The 20,747-nt window shown below is 46.6% G+C and overlaps 4 protein-coding genes across 4 annotated transcripts in view; 2 read left to right on the forward strand and 2 right to left on the reverse strand.

The window, feature by feature from the left end:
* T265_08562 (hypothetical protein) overlaps window positions 1-4,114 on the forward strand; it is a gene marked incomplete at both ends in the record, with an annotated part of 19,623 nt that extends 15,509 nt beyond the window's left edge. Inside the window, one exon of the mRNA XM_009174407.1 lies at window positions 3,868-4,114. Coding sequence (XP_009172671.1) covers window positions 3,868-4,114 — 247 coding nt within the window. The remainder of the gene's footprint in view (window positions 1-3,867) is intronic.
* T265_08561 (hypothetical protein) overlaps window positions 1-7,529 on the reverse strand; it is a gene marked incomplete at both ends in the record, with an annotated part of 17,383 nt that extends 9,854 nt beyond the window's left edge. Inside the window, one exon of the mRNA XM_009174406.1 lies at window positions 7,284-7,529. Coding sequence (XP_009172670.1) covers window positions 7,284-7,529 — 246 coding nt within the window. The remainder of the gene's footprint in view (window positions 1-7,283) is intronic.
* Window positions 6,507-20,747, forward strand: part of T265_08560 (hypothetical protein) — a gene marked incomplete at both ends in the record, with an annotated part of 63,459 nt that continues 49,218 nt past the window's right edge. The window contains 2 exons of the mRNA XM_009174405.1: window positions 6,507-6,786; window positions 11,727-11,785. Of these exons, the coding sequence (XP_009172669.1) occupies window positions 6,507-6,786; window positions 11,727-11,785 (339 nt within the window). The remainder of the gene's footprint in view (window positions 6,787-11,726; window positions 11,786-20,747) is intronic.
* T265_08563 (hypothetical protein) lies at window positions 16,147-19,989 on the reverse strand (the record flags this gene model as incomplete). The annotated part of the gene is given in 3 exon segments (XM_009174408.1): window positions 16,147-16,287; window positions 16,303-16,399; window positions 19,889-19,989. The coding sequence occupies 3 exon segments, from the start codon at window positions 19,987-19,989 to the stop codon at window positions 16,147-16,149; spliced, it is 339 nt and encodes a 112-aa protein (XP_009172672.1).

Consider the following 20,747-nt stretch of genomic DNA (forward strand, 5'->3'; position numbering starts at 1 on the left):
TATGATTTACTTGAACTCAAATTGCAGTTTTCGAGAAATACACTGATTTGCAAATCGCTTTGGTTTTCACGACTGCGGCTACCTGATGAGCCCCAAGAAGGATGAAACCGGTCGTGGGCTGTCGAAGAGTTCTCAGCAACCTTGTGAGTAGTTGCCTTCATGAAAATGCACGAATTTCTTTCGCTGCATCTTTCAATCAAGAAAACAAATCTTTTAAAACTAAATGCGAGACGCACCATGTAAATGAACTGCTTTGGCGGGTAATTCGGTGAGGTGCTTCACAGCTGCAGTAACAACTGGAGGTTGATACAAAGCAACACACACGATAGTCCGAAATTTCTCAAGTTCCCGATAATGATCATTGCTGTGTAACAATTCATCTTAGTGAAAATTCATTGTACTGTGTTCCCCTACTGTTTTTTTCTGACCTAGTTGGGGAGTTGTGCCAATTTGTGAATCACAAGAGTGTAGGGTAAACTAGAAAATTCTACAAAGAAAATTCTCACCAAGAGTGTTGAAAAGTGCCCTTAGCAGAGGAAGTGCTATTGTTCCAGTGAAGGGAACATCAGGCATGTTCAACGTTGGTCATGCTAGCTTAGTACGCCCGTGTTCTCACAGAATGAAACGGATTTTGTTTCCAATCGTCCAGGGTTCAGCTGTGACACCCTTTCGGTGCCGAGCTGCCATGTGGAACAAAGCACGAGGATCCAGATGCTGCCAGGTGGTCCAAGACTAGACAGGAGCGGGGGCGAGATGGCCCAAGTGGTTAGAGCGCTTTACTGACCGGAAGGTCCGTGGTTCGAACCCGACCCCTGCCTCTGGACTTTTTCTGTCTAGGCTTGGGCAACCCAGCAGTATCTGAGCCCTCGTTCTTCCTTCGGGTGACACGGCAGTTAGGCGCCGGAAAGGTGCTACAGCTGAACAGATAGGAGCAGTCGAGATGCAGAGGTTGGGTTCGAACCACGGACCCTCTGGTCACTAATTCGCGTCCTAGTCATTTGCAGCTCACATTTTCGGGTGAAAAACCACTAATTTTCCTTCCCCGGTTATATGGTTCCGAAAATGTCGGTACTGCAATACAGTCTGAGAATAAAAATGACCTCATAGTCGTCCCGGCGTTGATTGGTCGGAGTCTATCGCTTCTGTCCCGTCAGTCAGAACATCGTACGCATGATTACGGATTCCTCGTATCGGAATGATGTTTGCCGCTGAGACTTTGTCCTGTGGATCGGGCTAGTCTATGCTGAAAAGCCGAGAAGCACCGTACACCTGTTCCACCCTTATGAGGAAAAGTCAACAATGTGCATCTCAGAGTCTCTCGATGCCACGACCTTCCGGTCAATAGGCTGACCAATCGAACGTTCGATCATGCGCGGCTGATCAGCAGTGTGATTAACTCGCAATTAGATAGCCCAACTTGTACTCCAATCACAGAAACCACGTCACGTGGTCACGTGATGATTGGCTCCTCGAGTGGCGATTCCCGAAAAGATCTCACTAGCACTAGAACAGATGTGGTCGAAAACGACCATAAGCATATTTCCAATTACTATGACTTCCAGTCTCTATCAGATATTACGTTGTCTCGCGGTCTTCGCCGCACAAATTCCTCGGAAGCCCGAAGGATGAGACACTGCAAAACAAAAGCGAGACCTACAGCTAATCAAAATTCGTCCTGTAGGTTTCAGGCGACCGAGGCGCCTCCTGACTGCACAATCCTGACATGTGAGTGCGCAACCAGGACAATTATGCTGGGTCGGTGTTCGAGCCGTCGAGCCAACCAACTACATCGCGGAAGCGAGAACACATTCACTTCCTCAGGTGCGTGCACGCTCATGGTCAGTCTGCGTGGCACCTTGACTGGCACTTTCTTTAGCCCTCGAGAAGGGATCGGGTTAGCCTGCCACTACACACTCAAAATACGTCCATTTTGAACGAATTCAAAATGCCAAACTGAATGCCTTTGGACGTCTGGGGAAGGCTTTTTATCTAGGGTAGTGAAGATGTTCGGCCGGAATCTATCGCGCAGCTGATGAGTAACGGTAGCTTTCTGGAGGTAGTGCAAAACCATGCCCTCGAAAATCAATCAGTCTGTTAGTTCGCACGACGTCTGCTGGGCCTGGCAGGAAGTGGCGACGGGATATCGCCTCATAAGCCTGGGTGAAGTGTTAACCCGGCTCTCACACAAAACGTGAGAAAGTGCATGATTCACTGCCGTGCCATAGGCGGAGCAGCCTCGGTCACTAACCCGGCAACTGAACATGCACGCATATGGACTGCGGTGAGAACAGATATTTGAAAAGGGACTCGAAGAGTGGGAAAGTGGAGGTGTGCATGGTGCAGGATCTGAGTTTCGGTATACGAAATGGATATCAGCAATGTCACCGTCTCAGTCCAATGAGCCAGTAAAGGTGCGCCCCCTTCACCATGTTTTTATTCAACCGTGGGGGCTGTGACCGCCTTATGTATTCATTAAAGCAAGCAAGCGCTCACTCTGTCTACTGAGATGGAAGGCATTCAGATGGCTTGGCCAGGAAGTCAAGCCAAAACTAGGTCCGAGTTGGGGTGTGGGCGATCGTTTGTCACTTAGTCACGAGAGATCGCCGACGAAGTTGGTCTCACCTACCGTTCAAGGTCACTGTGCAGTACAAGACAACGTGCAACGCGACGCGCGTTTGGCCGAGAGGTATGTGGGATCCAATCTTCTTCATGGATCGTTTCAATATAAACAGTTGTAGAGGCTTGGAGCTCAAAATCCCAGAGGATTAGAATACCTCGTCCTATTGCCCGGTTAGGAACCCTTCAGCGTCAGCATGGTCGTCTTTTGACGCATTTCAAATCAGAAATTTGGAAGCTACGATGGCTAATGTTCCAAACCTCCTGTTGTCCGAAGGGACATCACAACTTGCGAAGAGACGCTCGGCACCTGTTTGTTGATGGGCGCTCAGTAGCGGTCACCCGGACGACAAGGTTCGCGTTAAGGAGCAGAATTCACGAAGACTTTAGTTATCCACTAAGCACTGGCATCCAGATGTCACGAAATCAGAGTCTTGTCAATAGCACAGGTCAAACGTGAGAATGGAACTCACTGCTGATCTGTACTGATTTTACGCGACCCGTTGTAGTGGGGTCAGACAAAAATGTCTCTCTACCACAAAGCTTGTTGTTAGGCGGAACTCACCGCAGGCTAGACAGCTGTTACTGATATCTATTCCAATGATATTCATTAGTTTGAACAACTTGGGGCCATAGCAACTGCCATTTGCGCAGCTTGTTCTTCGTTGCGGCATTCGCTCCTGGGGGACGTTCTCTGGACCAGATTCAATCGTAAAAAAATTAGACGGAAAGGAATGGTTCTGAATAACTTGGAAGTAATTTTTATAGACCCCCGGATTCCACGCACACCTTTTTCCACAAAAGAAACTCAGTCTTCACATAAAAGATGAGGTGAAACCGCGATTGCGCGCAGTGTCGTGCGCGAACAAAAGATGTAGAACAAGTTGAAGAACACCTGTGGAGCCAAAAGATCATCTACTGACGAAACTGGTAGAAAGATGCTGCAGCGCGAACACCACCCCGTAGTTTATCGTTATTTTTCATCCGCCCTGTAAGTAGTATCGTGTCAGAAAAGCAAAAGGACCTTTGTAGGTGTACATAAGGTTCAGATGAACACTTACAGCAACAGTACGTCTGCCCTCAATGTCGAAATGTGGATATCACAGTGTGTTGAATCGCCGCTCAACAGCATGTGAGGAACCGTGGAGTATCGCTTGCCCGGTTCATGGGAGAGGATCCTGGATGGGAATTTACTGACCGGGAGGTCCGTGATTCGAACCCGACCTCTGCATCTTGACTTTCCCTGTCTAGGTTTGAGCAACCTGACAGCATTTCAGCCCTCGTGTTTCCTTCTGGTAGGATGGCAACTAGACACTTAAAGGGTGCTACAGCCGAACGATTATTACTAGTATTGCCGCTTCGGGATCACACTGCTGGTCAGCAGCCCGTCGCCGAACGGTTGAATTCAAACTTGTATCCGGGAGGTCGTGTGTTCGAGACCGTCTGCAGTTTTGTGAGATATACACTGCTGATGGTTCTCAATGAGGATGAATGGTGAAATTGAACGATTTTTTTTACATTCGATTACCAACTGAAGAATTTTTCTCAGTTGAAAAACGCAAAAGTGAAAGCAGGATGGAGTTTAGTCACGACTACAGTACTATGCTACGGAAACAAGCGTCAGAGAATTTGCTAGCCAGTCGTCTAACTGGTATTCGTTGAATTCGTAACGATTTAAAAATTGGAAGGCTCCGATACTGAGTTTCATGAATTAAATATCTGCGATCAGCTCCAATGACCGCTTGTCTGATGGAACGGTGATGTGAACAAGCGCTCATTTGAGCGTCCTTGGAAAACGGAGGTAAAGTGCACTCGAAAGAAAGAATGTGGGTGGGATGCCGCTTGGTATCGGATACGCGAGATCACGTGACGAGTCACAACCAGCTACCAGTGGACAAATATCGACCATTATCTCAACCAGATGCTGATCGATAGCGTGCAGACAGTTTCAAACGTCCTGGCAACTTTTAGGTGTGATGCCTACGGACAGGACACGGTAGCTATGTGGACAGCTGAATCGAGAATCCACGCTCAGCCAGCAGTGCGCTCAGGGAATTACTGTCCTAAACCAACGAAAGCCCGAATGTTTGCTTTGTTGACACTAAGAAATGAGTGCAAATTTGACATGTTCATTAGGGCCACCTGAAAGTGGCACGGTCTATATCTGGTGTGCACAAGCATTCGCATCTAATCGGCTATAGACAAGCAAAGGAACGTATCGTTTTTGTCTCTTCTGAAAGGGTCGAATATACTACAGGTAGTGTTGCACACCGTCCCTCAACAACCCTGTTGAGCTCAAACACATGTCTATGCGATCTCACCTGAACTTATGACATCGGCAGGGAGACTCCAAACGAGCAACACAGAAAAGGTATGAAATTTTAGGACCACTATCATTCGATGCATAACTGCCATGCCACACGAGGGATGGGATACTTCCAGGGCGCCTAGATAGGGGAATTCGAGGGGCAGAGGTCGGATTCGAACCAGGGAACTTCCGGTCAGTAAATTTACGCTCCAACCACTGAGCCATCTCGCGTGTCATTTTTATCCGTAGAAGCCAAGTTTAGTACTGTATGTACGGAACTGTACTGTATGTATGTATTCGATCCAAGAAAATCGAACGTTGCACTTGTTCACATCACGAGTCAACAATCCTGCTTGAGGGCCACACAAAATCAGGCTGAAAATCGGGACTAAACCACGGTTAGTTCATTCGGGGAGTGCCCCCGAATTCTACTACCTCCAGCACTGAATGGATTTATATCAGGCACGTCTTCTGCCGAAAAATGCCACTCACCAGAATATACAAAACTCCTATGGGGACCACCCATCTGGGTGGTAACCCTCCTCCGGCCTATGACACATCAACCGCCCCCTACTGACAGTCATTCAGTGCACACAAACTTTTGTGCTTCTATTTCTTGACGTGTTGTTTCAAGAGTGATTTGGCCGTTGTTTGCCGCTCACTTGTGAGACACGCATGATTAGAATGCTGAGGGCCGCAATGCGACCAACTTTGTTTATGCATGATATCAGATATTAGCTTATTCCCCTGCGCACTCCAGGGTTTTGGAACCGTGTCGACATTTCACATACTTGGGATATAATTGTGGACATGCACGGCACGCGTCAGGTTTGTACATCCAGAGCGTCAAGTGTTCAACTTCCAACCGCAACTCAATTGTCGATGGAATCAGCACAGGAAAACGGCTTTGCCCCAGTTGCGAGTGCCACCGACACCCTCCCCCTGTGTGTGATCATAAACGGTGTGTTCAAAATTCACACCAACAGTGAGCATCCATGCGTAAATCTCAAGAGCGTTCAGCTGCCATCACCAAATTAACCCCACCTGTTTCGATGCTGACTATCGCGTCAGAACGAGACCAGCTTCCAGTCATTAGCTTCAGTGGTCTGACCTGCGTATGGTATGACAACGGGAATTGCTGGCAGTAGGGTCTTTCCTGAACCACCTTAATCTTGACGGGCAAATGTGGACAAATGCGCCACAACATTCGTGACATCTTGTTACGCAATTCTGGTTATCCGACAGAACACATTAAGGGTCTTGTCCCATTGGGAAACAAAATGGAGAGACGGGTTGGGCTACCTAAAGTGGGTGAAGACCAGCACAAAGCAGTTCTTGACTTCACAAAGGCTGACTTTGGTCTATCATCAATAAACTGCAGATATCACGGGTGAAATATCAGGGTTCGTTGAGGACTTGTCGCAAAAGCTCTACTACCGTGACCCACCTCGAACCGTTCGCTACCATAGCCTCAGTCAAATGCGCCACTCTCGTCACCAACTGATCAGAGTTTCACTTACCGCACTTCGGCCGATGCCCTGATCCTGGAAGGGAAGTCCATATACGGGCCAGCTGCAGACCCATGGTCGAAACCCTGATATTGCTGGGTTCACCTCCACTCAACTGCGCACTGGCGACGTCTCTTCGACTGGGGACGAAACGCTTGCAAGCTAAGTGCCAATTTGATCAACCACCAGTACACAAACACACAATGTTTGATGGCCGCATAGTCACTGCAGTTTTGTTAAACGTCACCAGACTGAAAGACTTTGTCCGGTGGAAGCAAACTAATGAGGATGAAATCAGTTTGCTGACGAAACTGGTTGAATTGCTCACGACAAGTGTTAGCGATTTGCATTACTGTGAGTTGGCGACTTGTGGTGACAAGCCTCTCAAAGAATGGGTCCAGTTAGGAGGTCATCTCGATTAGCAACCTTGTCGGGAAGGGAGAATACAATCGCATGAGAAGCCCATGGAGAGAACACGACTACCATTAGGTTTTTGTGGCACAAATGGTCGGACTTAACGCAACAGATTTAAGGCGGTGGGGCAGTTGACTGAAACCGATTCGATCGATTCGTCCAGGCTCTCTGCCGTCACTTGATCGATGCCTACATTCAAGGACTCCGATGAGTTGAAGAAAGCCTCGTTCGGCATGGCAAGAACATAATCATCACCATTAGCCGGTTAGGGTTGAAAAAACTGAGACCTACTGCCCAAATTCCTTGCTGGTTTGTGAGCGACCCAATGCCGAGAGCTAAGTTGAATGGTTTGAACAAGAAGTGAGGGGCATATTGCATCGAAGCCTCGAGTCAAAAAGACAATTGGTCTAATAACAATGTGTAAACTAAGAACTTACTTTACGTGAAATCGCTCTCGCAGATGGTCTACTGTCGCTGCTCTTGGGTAATATTTTCACAGTGTTCTGTCCGCCAATGCGTGGAATGAGGTTTGTACATGTAACGCCAGGTTCTTTCATCGTCGTTGGGCGGATAGCTTGGGGCGGTGGTCCGGTGTGGACGTAGCTCCAGAACGAATTCGGCAGGACATTGGAGGGCATGGGAGCTAAGATGCTGCTCACGGGCGACGGCTGAGACGCGTACATCGTGTGCAACCAACTGAGAGGTCGACTTAAACTACTGTGGGTCTTGCCGGCTTGCCTGTGCCCCATTGGTGCGTACGTTCTGTTCCCCGTGGTGTTGTGCGGCTCGTGTGTGATGCGTGCCTCTTTGGCCTATCAGCACAGGTGCACCGACGCACAATGCGCACACGCACATGTGCACGCAGACATGGCTACGCTACTGTTTGTCTAGCACTAACGTCTGCCTGTTCACTTGACCTAGGTGACGAATCAAATGATTGCCCAGTTGCCACACTCCATGGCTTTCCAGATGACGCAAGCCTAAGTCGAAAATGATGGCGTTTCGGCCTCGCACCACCACGATAACACCAAAAAACACGTGGGCGTGATGAGCGGCAGTGTCTGAAACAGCTCCCTTGGGGAAGAACGCCAGTGCCGACATCAAGTCAAACGCTAACTGACTGATTGGTCGTAGTATCAACCCCATCCCCCTCCAATCGCCAATCGGTTGATTGGATTTCACCGAAAGATGCCTCCAAAACGCGTTCATTTTTTAGGATAAAGTAACTCTTGTTTATCATCACATTTGGAGTCTAGACTGATCAGCTTCTGATTTCGGAACTACTAATACAACAGGAAAACTGGTATTATTTTCCTCGGGTTCACATCTTTTTGCTCCTCAAGAATAGCTGTATGGGCAGGCAGGCTGAAGGGTAAACCTCGGTGGATTGGTGATTCAACTCAATAGAGTTCAGAATTAAAGTTCGTTTCATATATTTGAGCCCGGCCAAATCGTATTCTTGAAGAATAAAATGCTCCAGATCTCATACGACCAGCGGTAACACACAGGACACTGTGTAGATCATTCTGTTTGCAAAGTCAAAGGAGGGACAGCATTGAAAAGTTTAGTGAAAAAGTCAGTCCTCCATGTCCATAAACCAATGGCTCCTAAGCACAAAAGATCTTGAATGAAACTATAGAGGTATTCTTCTGGAATGAAGGGCGTCTAAGGGCTTTTGTCATGAGAACAGTAAAACAGGTATCCACCGAGAAGTTTGCAAATTCAAGAAGTATGCCGACGTTACATTCCAATAAATTTTTATCTACCTCGAATTTGATGAAGGGATGAGTTTCTTAACCCGAAAACATTTTGACTTGGATTTCTAAACTGGGGAGTTTCAAACGAAGAACAGTTTGGGTTCTCTTGAGTAGTATTCCTTCGAACGAGTAACCACTGCAAAGTATAGCGTCGAGAGGTAAACAAAGGTTTCGTAGCCTTATATACTGGTTTGCAAATTGAAATGGTGTTACTAGAAGCCTCGGATGAATCTCAGCTGCAACTTCCGCCTAGAATATTCCTCAAGTGAGTGGGTTCGGTTGGAACTCGCCTAGGGACTGGTAAGATGATTCAGAGTAAAGATGAAACAGTGCTTCTTGGCTTCAGTGACTGGAAGAAATCTCAAGTGAAAAACGGAGATGATCTGTGGTATTCCATAGTGTATAGCCTTGTTCTTGAAGTTAGCGTAGGGAGTTGCTGAGCCTTCATCTGTCGGAAAACGATCCTGATGTGACATCTATTCCAGCTGGGGTTCATTGCTGTGCTGTCGTCAGATTTCATGAGCGCGTGTTTTCCCACGCCTCGCGTGGTTCCCCATCTGAGTGGCTCACTGAAGTAAACTGAGGTCATATAATAACTCGCTTGTTCCAGCCTGCACCTAGAATAGACAGCGTGTGAATTTCCGTCGGAGGGTGATCAACATATGGCGTGGATGTTACGCATGTCGACGGCAGTGGACAGGCAGCAGTTTGTTTGCGATGAACCTGATCGGCATCGCAACAATTCAAGGACATTTGCGCGATGTACTTTTGCATCCGTTGAATGTGGAATGTGTTGGTAAGGCCCGAGCAACTCTTATCTGCGTACAGGATCTTCGTTTATGATAGTCCCCTTATGAGTAGTATCTTACGTCCAGATAACGAGGGGTTTTCCCAAACTTCGGTTCTCAATACAAATTGAGGGGTGGTGTGAATTCCACTGGAACGGGCAAATATTACAGAAGATTTCCAATTTATTTTCAGTAATTTCCTTCGCTTTCTTTTGAATGTAGCTCTTTGCATGATCCACTTGTTAGACGGCTTGTAACGATGGTTGTAGCAAAGAGAGCCGGTTCGTTTCCAAGGGAAGGTATATGAATCACGTGAATTCCTGGCCAGGTCGGGTGAATCGATGAAACTACTGAAAATAGGTACCGAAATTTTGAGTAGATTAGTAAGAGATATGTCTTTCCGTTCTGAAGTGACCCCATCACGTATTCAGTAGTCATGAGTGTTCGCCAGCGATGCGAACCAATGCAGCAGGATGAGCTCGTCAGCTCTTCTACTGTGGACAGCTCTTGTGTGACTTGGTCAAACTCGAATAGGTTACATAAATCAAGGAGTAAACTTTTGTGACAAAGTGAAGCATGCCAAACTGCTGAGAACTCGTTGCTTACTGGTTAATCGTAGTCTGTTCGACCTTATTTCTAGTTCTGTTTCCTTCCGAGATAAAAAAAGCTGTCGAGTTCAGCGGACAGACCGATGGTCAGCTCCGGTACATTCGAGATGTACCGTACTTATGGTGAGTTCCGTAGACTGGTGATCTGTACGTCGCATAGAGTGAAGTGTCGGGCAAACTCAATCAAACCCAGTCAAGGCGGGCCTCTTGATGTACAGAGACAGTGTTTCAGTCGGTTAGTAAAAGTGAATTGGTGCCCTGGAGCATCTTCTTTGTGCTGTTTCTCGCTCAGTCATTTTGAGGACCAGAAGTTGTTACCTCTGCGACCTCAGAGTGCTCAGTGGTTAGCGCTCGAATTTACTGACCGGAAGGTCCGTGGTTCGAACCCGACTTCTGCCTCTCGACTTCCCCTGTGTAGGTTTGGGCGACCTGGCAGTATCCCAGCCCTCGTGCTTCATTCTGGTGGTAGCTGGACAACGTTTTTTATTTAATTTTTTATCAGAGGGCGCTTCCTGGCGATCGACTGCGATGGAGAGAATTCCCTTCCCGACAGGAGTTTTTCTGGAAAGTTCCTCCCCAATGAAAGAAATATGTATAAACTTTGAGATGCTGACCCGGCCTCCATGGTTCATCAAACTCCGTTGGTATTCCACAGGGGACGAGCTTCCTACAAACTTGTGTGCATGGTGAAGAAAACGGCTCAATGAAGTGGCCCACTCGTATTCGCGGAGAACAATCACTTTAATGCAGGTTGTGCAACGGCGGTTCCCTTGAGGTTGGAGAGGCGCGTTCTCTTAACTCACCACTTAAACTGATCGATCGGTGTGCTGTTCAAAGTCTTTCAGAACTCAATTTGGAATGCACTTCTAACCTCGATATCTGGATTTGTCAACCCAAATTCAGCATTGTACTCTTTATTCCAAGAAAAGATATGTGGTAGCGGATGAGCAAACAGTTAGGTTGCTTGCCTCTGAATCCGGAAGTCATTCATTCACGTGACATCATTCGCACGCCCACGCATGCTTCGCCTGGCCATCCAACCATACTTTGCACGTCAGGTTGCTGAATACATAACAGCTGAACCTCTTCTGTGCATAGTGTTTTATATAAAATTCAACTCCTCGGTTATTAGACTTCACTATGGTTGTACACACATTTCTTATAGGGGGGAATCGTGCACCCCACAGGAACAATTTTCTCCCTTGGGAAACTTCCGTAAATAGTAACACTGTGCAGGAGAGCGGAGGAGTTTCCCTGAAAGGGTATCCTACTCTGTGATGGGATGTGTGTGTGTGTGAAGGCCAGGTCCACTCCTTTATTCACTCTCTTTGTTGAGACAGGCCTAAATGTGGGAAATCATGATCGATTCCTACATTCAAAACACCTAGTTCCGCTTTATTTGTGCACACCCCGTATCAAGGTAATAACGCCCAAGTCTCCGTACTGTCTGATTCACAATTGTACTATTTTTCATGGCGTTCTGTCTGTCTTGGAAACGGGCATCGACAGGGTCAGCGACTTCATCCTGGAAAGCCGAGAAGCGTTGCACAAACGTGCTTCATCAGCACTGCACATCTCACGAAACTCCAGGGGATCTGGGAAGCCGCGATAGTTGGGTTAGAACCTTCAACACTGTGGATAGATTGAAGAGAGGAATCGCGATGCGTGGTGACCAAATTGGGGCAAAACTTCATTACGAATCATGCGAAACTGCTCTCTTTCGTCAGATTGCCTGAAAAGTGCCGCTGCACTTTGTCTGGATTGGAATGTCGAAAATTTGGACGCGGTAAGTCGAACGGCATCTTGGTGTGTCCACGAGCCAGGCGGTCACAACTGAGACTTGCATCAACACATGTGCCAGCCAGCCAGTGGATAAGTGAGGGGGTGAGGATTCCGAGGCCACCTAGTGGGTTATTTTTCCATGCGGAAACCCCGGCGGTTTTGTTACAATCATGACAACGGAGTGGGATCAATTCCTCAATGGGACAGAAATGCTTGGAGCAATTTCACAGGGTCGAATTGCAGGTCGGTGTGGATATGCCGCGTCTGGCTCCAAGGTTGTACGCACGATGGAGTTGCTTTTAAGGCTCCACTCTGTCATGACAGTTATCAAAGTAAACACCAGTCACTAGCCCGGGGAACTGAGATACGATCTGGCGCCCGTGCGTCTTGGTTTTGAGATCAACTGTCCGAGTTTTTCTGGACAGACGGCTATTGTTCTTTTGTCACGTATTGCACTACTCATAAGGTTGCTGAAAATTTGTCGACAGCCCATGACCGGTTCCGCCCTTCTTGAGGCTCATCGGGTAGGTGCAGTCCCCGATTTGGTCTACTGGAAACCAAATTGCTTGGAAACATCATAAACAGGAGAGATTCAGCTGGGTTCCAGGTAAATTTCCCGAAAATGACTCCGCAAATGACTCTTTATTTACTGGTTGGCTGCTGTGACACGTTGTAAATAAAACAGGTGGATTAGCGAATATACACTCATTTGCAAACTAATTTGTTTTTTTCGAGAGACTCACCTGGAACCCAGCTGAATCTCTCGTTTGTGATGTTCGCAGCAACCTTATGAGTTGAACATTACAAAGATATACATGTATAGCGATATCTCGAATATCGTAGCGACTGAAACATGAGGCGGCCTGGTGCAGCACATTCAGTCGCCTGAGAACATCATAAACGAGAGATTCAGATGGGTTCCAGGTGAGTCTCTCGAAAGAACCAAACTGTTTTGCAAATGAGTGTATATTCGCTGATTTCGTGCAATTTGTTTTCAAGTAGAACACAAGGTTGACGGAAACCCGGGGACTGCGCCTACCTGATGAGCCACAAAAAGGGCGAAACCGGTTGTGGGCTGTCGACGGATTCTCAGCAACCTTATGAGTAGTACGTTACAAAAACAGGTGGGTATTGAACAGTTAAACACCAAACTATGCGGTGGATAGTCGCTGCAGAAAATCGAAACTAACGGCTTTCTGTCGTCCGTAGGTTCATCAAAGATCTAGCAATCTGGATGACAGTCTTTTCGCATTGTTGGATCGTAGTGGTTAACGGGACAAATTACATACGTTTGGACCAATTTCACACAAAAGTAGGTTGACCTGGGTCATCTACCCGACTGTCTCACCACATGGTCCGTATTCATTCGCGGTCACTCTACCCTTTGCTCGCAGTAAACATGATACAAGGCTCTTGAGGTTGAACGTCCAGTCGGAGGGGTGGGGAAATTTTATCAACACACCCACACACCCACACACGAGTAGCGAACTGCCAGAAAGACTGTCCGTAGGAATATAAACGATACACCTACAAGGCACGAGTCAACAGAGAGTGAAAACCTTGTTTATGTATTGTTCGGTGTCACTTTACACCTGTGCCTACCCCCTGGTACACATTCCTTCGATATGCTTTGCTCTGTCATGAACCGTGGTTTGGGTGTGTCACCCGATTGAGACATGAGGGTGTCACATTTTGATAGATCAACTGTACCCGAACTGTTCTGAATTTATTTTCCACTGCCATTCACCGAATATCTTGATACAAATTCACCTGTCATATTTTGTTTCTTTTTAGAAAAAAACAGAGGTCGACCCCAAGGTCCACAAACTTCCAGTATAGCGGTTTTAGTGCTTTCAAAGAACTGAAAACTTGCACGGTGCTTATGGTAGGCCCCTACTAATCAGTTACAGTTGTTGTACTGGTGACCCCTTCCGGGGGGAGGTTCGAGGACCTCTTCGTCCGACAAAACTGCATTGTGTCAATGTTCAGAACACCACGGCCCGGTAACATTACGGCTGATCTAGTGAGAAACGCGTAGAATTCAAAGAACTCCTCAGTGAAAATCACAAACAACTGTTAACCGGGATATCGCTTACACTCGAATGCAGCGACATGCTGAATGGTTTATTATGGTCCTTTCCTTCCGATCACGTGAATGGGCTCCTGTTGATAAGGTTTAAGTTCATGACCGATTTCCCTCCTTGAAAGAGCAGCTGCGCCGGGTGAATTTCGCTCCGTGTCTGATGTGTTCGAAGTGCAAATATTTATTTGGGAAGTCAACCTCTCTTCTTCCGAACACTTTCCAACAAGTAAGCAAACCAAAATCTCTGAAGTGCATCACTTGTTTGGAGGAGAGAATGATTTTATCCTCTCTACAACTCCTTACCTCTCTACAGCGGACGGATCCCCTTCACTTATTTTCTACTGAGTAACACCGTTGAAACATTAGGCCCATTTACTTTCAACTAAATGCTTCCATGCACCAAAGCGATAGAAAGCAGACAGTTTGATGCACACACAGATTCCTCTGTTTCTGATGACTTATCGCAGCATTCAAAAGCTTGCAAGGAGAGACCTGTTTGAAGCTTCGGATTCTTGTGGTCATGCCGGTAAATAGCCACAATTTGGTGCTTGAAAATCCTGTTTGCCTATGACAGAAACGGTAACCAGATGGACTCTTGGATTCCCGCATGTTGGACCCTACGTTGCGATGTCTGATGAGCTTATCAGGAAGGTCAGATTCCTGAAAGCAACCTCAGAACGCCCGGAACCTACTGCTCCACCAAAAACTCAACAGAAAAGCCGGCAAGCATCCAGGCCAGTCAGTCATTTAATCAATTCAGCGAAACCTGATGAGTGTCCTTGAACGCCACAGAAGCACGATTGAATGTGATCAGCGTTCAGGCATTTCATAGAGGCATGATCGATGTTGATGGGCGTTCACTAACGCCTATCAGACAGCCTGAGTCAATGTCGGAAAGTCCCCTTTAAATAGCGTAGAGACGTTGTAATCTTTGCTCTCGCACTCGTTTGTTCGGAATATAGCTATTGTGTTCCCTTCTGTGAGTCTTTTTTCTCCGGCATTAGGCACTGGGGCGGGTCAGCAGCAGATACCACAGATTGACGAATCAGCAGATATAACAGAGTTAGTCTACTATGTGCAGATTCACCGGTCTAACGGGTTTACCGGAAAAACCCTGTGAGCTATGCTATTGAATTCCGAAGCTACTCTGATCCATTATCGATCTGCTTGGCTGAGTTCGGGAATCACAGGACAACTTGATTGGGTTCGCTGCTAATTTGAGTCCAACACAGCCTTAGTGTTCTAAGTACCTATCATCTTGAAGGTTGTCCTATGCTGTTAGGTTGTCTTTCCGGTACACCTGTTCATTGAAACACGGGTAGCCATCGACGGACACCTGGCTGAAGTAAATTTCAACAACACAAAGGACAGGTATCTGGTTGTAATTTGACGTTAAAACGTGAGGTATGACCAAATGGTACGATGAGAAAATCCTGTGGTACCCTGGACTGGACCGATCGATCGAAGCGCATGATGGACGTATGTTGGCATGTCTTAAGGTAAGCCGTTTAGAAGTCCAGAAGGCCGTCAGCGAAATGGTCACGTAAAGTGAACGACTAGGCTTTCGCTTGAATTCTCGTAAGGACATTCAGCTCACTTCCACGTGCAACGGACCCAAACAGTGTGGGAGCCATGCGGTCGACTGCGTACGCTTTTCTGTCGATCCACCCGGTCGTGGAAATCGGTGTGTTCGAGATAGCCTTCTAGCAAGCACAAGGATGAGGTTCGTCCACAGTCCTTTGTCAATTACGCATCGTTCATCGCTACAGAACCGTGAATACTGATCAGAGTCGTGGCGCAGAACCACGAGATGATGTACTAATTTATCGATAAGTGTATTCTGTGGTTAAACGAGCCACAAACACAGTGTGAACTAGTTTCATTCTCCAACATGCTTGGCTGTATCGCCGTGAATTCATGATATTTTGTCTACGTACAAAGATTTGCCTGTTGGGCAAATATTGTGAACAACCTTAGCAAAAAAATTCTCACTGTTTCCACGTGAACTGATCGTTGAAATGGTTGTCTTGGGTAGAACTTTGGAATTTCTACTCTCCGCAGTTCGGTTACTTGAAGACATTATAAACGAGAGATTCAGCTGAGTTCCAGGTGATTGGCAAATGAATGTATTTCACCAAATATTCGAACATGAAGTTGGCGGAAACTCGGAGACTACGCCTAATCGATGAGCCGCAACAAGCGCGAAAACGATCGTGGGCTGTCGAAGAATTTTCAGCAACCGTAAGAGTAGTGTATTACGTCCATACATGTATCGCGATATCTCAATTATCATAGCAACTGAAACATGAGGCGGCTTGGTACAGCACATTCAGTCGCCTGGAAACATCATAAACGAGAGATTTAGCTGGGTTCCAGGTGAGTCTCCGGCAAAACCAAATTTGTTTGCAAATGAGTGTATTTCGCTAAGATGAACATACGTTCAGCAAGGCGGTTCGTTTCTGATCATCTGATTTTAACACTTGGGCAAGGCTTCCAGATGGACTTTCTCCGGATTTTCTCTGCACTGGCAGGAAACTGGTGGCGATATAAGATGGCCATCAACACCATCGTCATTATCATCGTCAGCTGTAGGTGCTTACGGGATTTGTAGGATTCATCGCTCTTGTTTGAACAGTCCTCTCCTGTCGGAGGTGTTCTGGTGAGCACACACTGAAGGGAGAAAGAGCTGGACTCGGGTTCCGTTCTTAGTAGAGTTCATTAGCACTGGACATTAGTCGTTTGTCCGTGGAACAGTGATCACACGTCCCCATCGCATGGCCGAGGTTTAAGTCCCAACACTGCTAGGCAATGCTGGTGAGCTCTAATAAGAGTGAAACTCGAAGCCAAGGTGTCCCCCTTCGGTGTGGACGTTCTCTCGTTCAAACGAGAGCACGAGGAATCGTATCATTTCTTGGGTACTATAAGGCGAGAGTTCGGACCAGACAATAAAATGGCTGAGTTTTCGGTATGACAGTGTGCAAAATATTGCTACTTCATTGGTGTTTGATCACGTGAACGTTGATCAGTTTGCCTGCAGACGTTTCAACACTGTATGAGGAGACATCGTCATTGGGTGAATGACAATGTCGTTAGTTGTCAGTAAAGAACAAACTGGTAGTGGATGTATCGAGCCTCTGAAGGTCGGTTTGAAACGGTATGTCTTGTCGGCGGAAATCTAAAGACGAGTTGTAGCCTATCCGAAGCATCCTCACCGGAGCCGGGTGAGTATGAAAGATTATTTTTTTTTAAAAAGAGTAGTCAAATTTCGTTGCTCCCAGTATGAAAGCAATCTGCCAGACAGCGAAAATCCCATCAGTGCTGGGCTGGTGCGATTAATTCCAATACGAAATCAAGGAGACTCAGACGACAGATTAGATCGGCGTTCGTTTCACCAATCTGTATTGTCTGTCCGGATGAGGCTGACTGGAGCAGGCAGAAACGGCAGCGTAACTGTTATTGTGACAGTCTGCCGGACGAAAGAGCCAGTTTCGTTATGTTGTGGAACTGATCTCGCAATTGGTGTATCAATAGCCATGGTTACTGTGGTCGCACCGTGGACGACGGTCGTCTGGACGGTCATCCCCCCTCGCCCCTCTTCGACACATGAAAGGTCTACAAGAAAGTGTTACAAACGGACAGACATTTGGCTCGTGGACACAATGTACCAACTGGAGCCGTGTACTCGGCAGGGTGGGCGTCGGAACGTCTGGTTATCATACTGATGTGTAAAGTCGGGACAGCGGACAGTGTTCCTATGAATTGGTTTTCCTGGATCGGGAACAAATATAACCAACACGACAGAGCTTTTAAAGCTCGGACAACCTGGCATTTGAAACCGAATGACCTTGGGTTTCCGAGACCATCTCACGCATACCGTTTCTGACGTCCGATCAACGATACCGACCAAACTCACTTGATAGAACGAAATGTCAACCCCAGACAAGCTGAATTTTTTGAACACTGACTAGCGCTCGAAGACTCAGACGGATTTGAAAACTGCAGTTCCTTCACGCTCGGGTCATTTGTGCCAGACGAAAAAATGAAACTGTCACAAGGTAGCGTGTACGACACTAGATGGAAGGATTCATTGCTCAGCGTGCCCAGCGTGATAAAGCTGGGAGTTTTATGAATTTTCAGCCTTAATTCTCTCACTCACACATAAATTTGGTTTAGAAGGGAGACTCAACTGAATCCAGCCGAATCTCTCCGCCTTATGAGTAGTGCATAACGTCCAAAACACGTGGTGAATTCGCTGTCCATTTTCTATCCTCACAACCTTAGTGCATGGATGCAGACAAGTTGAGTGCGTACAGAATCAGTTGCTCGTTCTTTGTTCGAACTTTTTGTGAAGCGGATCAAACATCGTGTATGAAGCCTCTGACTGGCTGAGAATTCAGAATGGGAAATCACACAAGTTTCCCATTTCACTAATCATACTGCATGCCGCGGACAGTTCAGTCCGCGGATAATTCGATCCATCACAGACACTTCGGTTGTACCTAGACCTAGCAACGGGCATTAGCGGCCAATGAAGTCAGAATGGGCTCTTTCCCTGCGGATNCTCTTCCCCTGCGGATCATGAACAAATCACGCAAAACTAACGCAGTTTCACTCGTGAAGAAAAGAAGACGAGGTTCTGAGCATAAACGAATATCAAACAGTTACAAATAGTTGTCCAGCTGTAACCGCCTTTCGGTGCATGGCTGTCGTGCCCGTGGGCTGAAACACTACCATGTCGCCCAAGCCTAGACAGAGGAAATCAAGATGCAGAGGTCGGATTCGAACCACGGATATTTCAGTAGGCGAGCGCGCGCCCAAACCAAGAGCTATTTCGAGCTCCAAACGAGTATATGCAACCGTGAGCGCAAACGTTGCGTATGTTCTTGCAAACGGAACACAAAAATTAACCAATGAAAATGGGTTTTCAAGGCCTTATCACACAGAATCTGACCCTTTAGTTCTTGTCGAGTGACTGGCATCGATGCACGTTTATCTCTCGCTTACAAACATTCAGTCAAACTAGAGAACCAGTTGTTCCGCTGAACACCGTTTTTGGTTAAAATTCTTAGTCCTTGAAAAAAACATTTAGCTTAGACGGTTCAGGTTCTGCTAACTTGACAGCATGAATTTCCGTATTTTTGATGAATCCTCCATCTCGTGTTATTTTATCTGGTGTGTCCAGCGTCGATTGTGCTTCGTATTGATTGCCAAGTACAAAACGTTAGAAACAATTAGAGATAGATGGGGAAAACTCACGGGGAAGCTGTTTTCTGTGATCCTTCAAGTTCCTGATTGGATCATGGCACTTTACCGGAAGATTCTGCGTTGCGTACCGCTGAACATTCTTATTCGGTTATTCGTGCCCTCGGTAAATTATGCTTCATTTATAGACGTAATATACTACTCGTAGGGTTATTGAAAACTGCAAATGAGTGTATTTCGACAATGTGTCATTTATTTACCTTAGTTTCTTCATTCTTCAAAAGAGTGAATAATTATTACTAAAGTATTTTTCCTGTGTCACATTACCAGTAGTATTCACCAAAAAAGTTTGCTTTCTCACTTTGGATTGAATTCTTTTCCAGCTCAGAGAATCACCTTTTATTGTGACAGTGTTTTGGAACATTGGTAGCTTTCGGCTCGGGTGCATAGCCATTGCCGTGCTCGGCAAAACTGATCAACACTCACTAGTATAAAAACTTTATATTTGTTATTATTGTTATGCTATAATCTGTAAACGGCTTCTAGTCAGGTTTTGTGGTTGAAACGACCGCAGGCTTAATTGTCAATCCTGCGGCTATCCGTGCACTAGAGCTTCAGGGACTGGAAGTTTCGGACTGCGCTGTCCGGCGTCAGTGAGATAAATCTGCCCGACAGTCACTAAACTTTTAAGCAGGCTTTTCTGGAAAAATGTCTGTCCGAAAATTAGTTTTCAACCAGATTGTGGTAGGTCAGAGGTACTACACACGACTACGTCGAAATTCGCTGAGTATCAATGCAATAATAGTGTAACGGTGATACTACTGATGGGAGGGCCTGCGAGTAGTATGTTTTCTCGTAAATCCGTTTTGCGTCTCTTGAAAACTGGGATCTATTACTGAATTTGTGAAGTCGCTTTGTAGCATTTGCTTGGACTTGTGCAACAGTCAATGAATATCCAGGAAAGTTCAGGAAGACGCGTTCAAGGAGAAAATGGATATTCAGTTTTTATAAAACAAGATGCATATGGGAGTTCTGCTTCCCTGTCCACTAGGCAAACTGTTCAGTTTGCATTTTACTAATAAACCACTCCGCAGCGAAGGCCTTCTTCCTTTCAGTAGTAACGAAGACACCGTGGACTGTTATTATGCCGTCCCGTGACTTGCACAGCCTACTTCTCAACCTGATGCTGAATGTCGAATATCGATTCCCGGTGGTCCTAATAAACAAATCGATGATTGACTGGCACGGTGATCATGTATGTGATTTTCGGGATCCTCTTCATTCACTGGAACTCGTTTTCCCATTCACAGTGTCTGGAAGTAGAGGGCTGTCGTAAAGCGGGCATTCACTGTGCTGTCTCCTGTCCCACGCACGGCGCGATGCACACTGTCTCCGGTTTGGTACGTCTAGTAGCCCAACTTTCTCACGCTTGGGACACAGTTTCGAAGCAAGACCACCGAGCATCACGGGCAACCATTGTGATTGACCAGGAGACCAACACACGGATGATACCAGTGCACACACCAGTGCCACATATTCAGACGACCTCCCCGTCAGTTGTGTTTGTACAGACATTCGATTAATAGGGTTGTAAGCACAGCTCATGGTGTGATCGATGTTGTGGCAGGTGCCACAGCGTGTGTAGGTGTCACGACAGGGAATCCCACCAAGGCATCTGATT

Source organism: Opisthorchis viverrini, assembly GCF_000715545.1.
Source record: "Opisthorchis viverrini unplaced genomic scaffold opera_v5_228, whole genome shotgun sequence".
Classification (NCBI taxonomy): Eukaryota; Metazoa; Platyhelminthes; class Trematoda; order Opisthorchiida; family Opisthorchiidae; genus Opisthorchis; species Opisthorchis viverrini.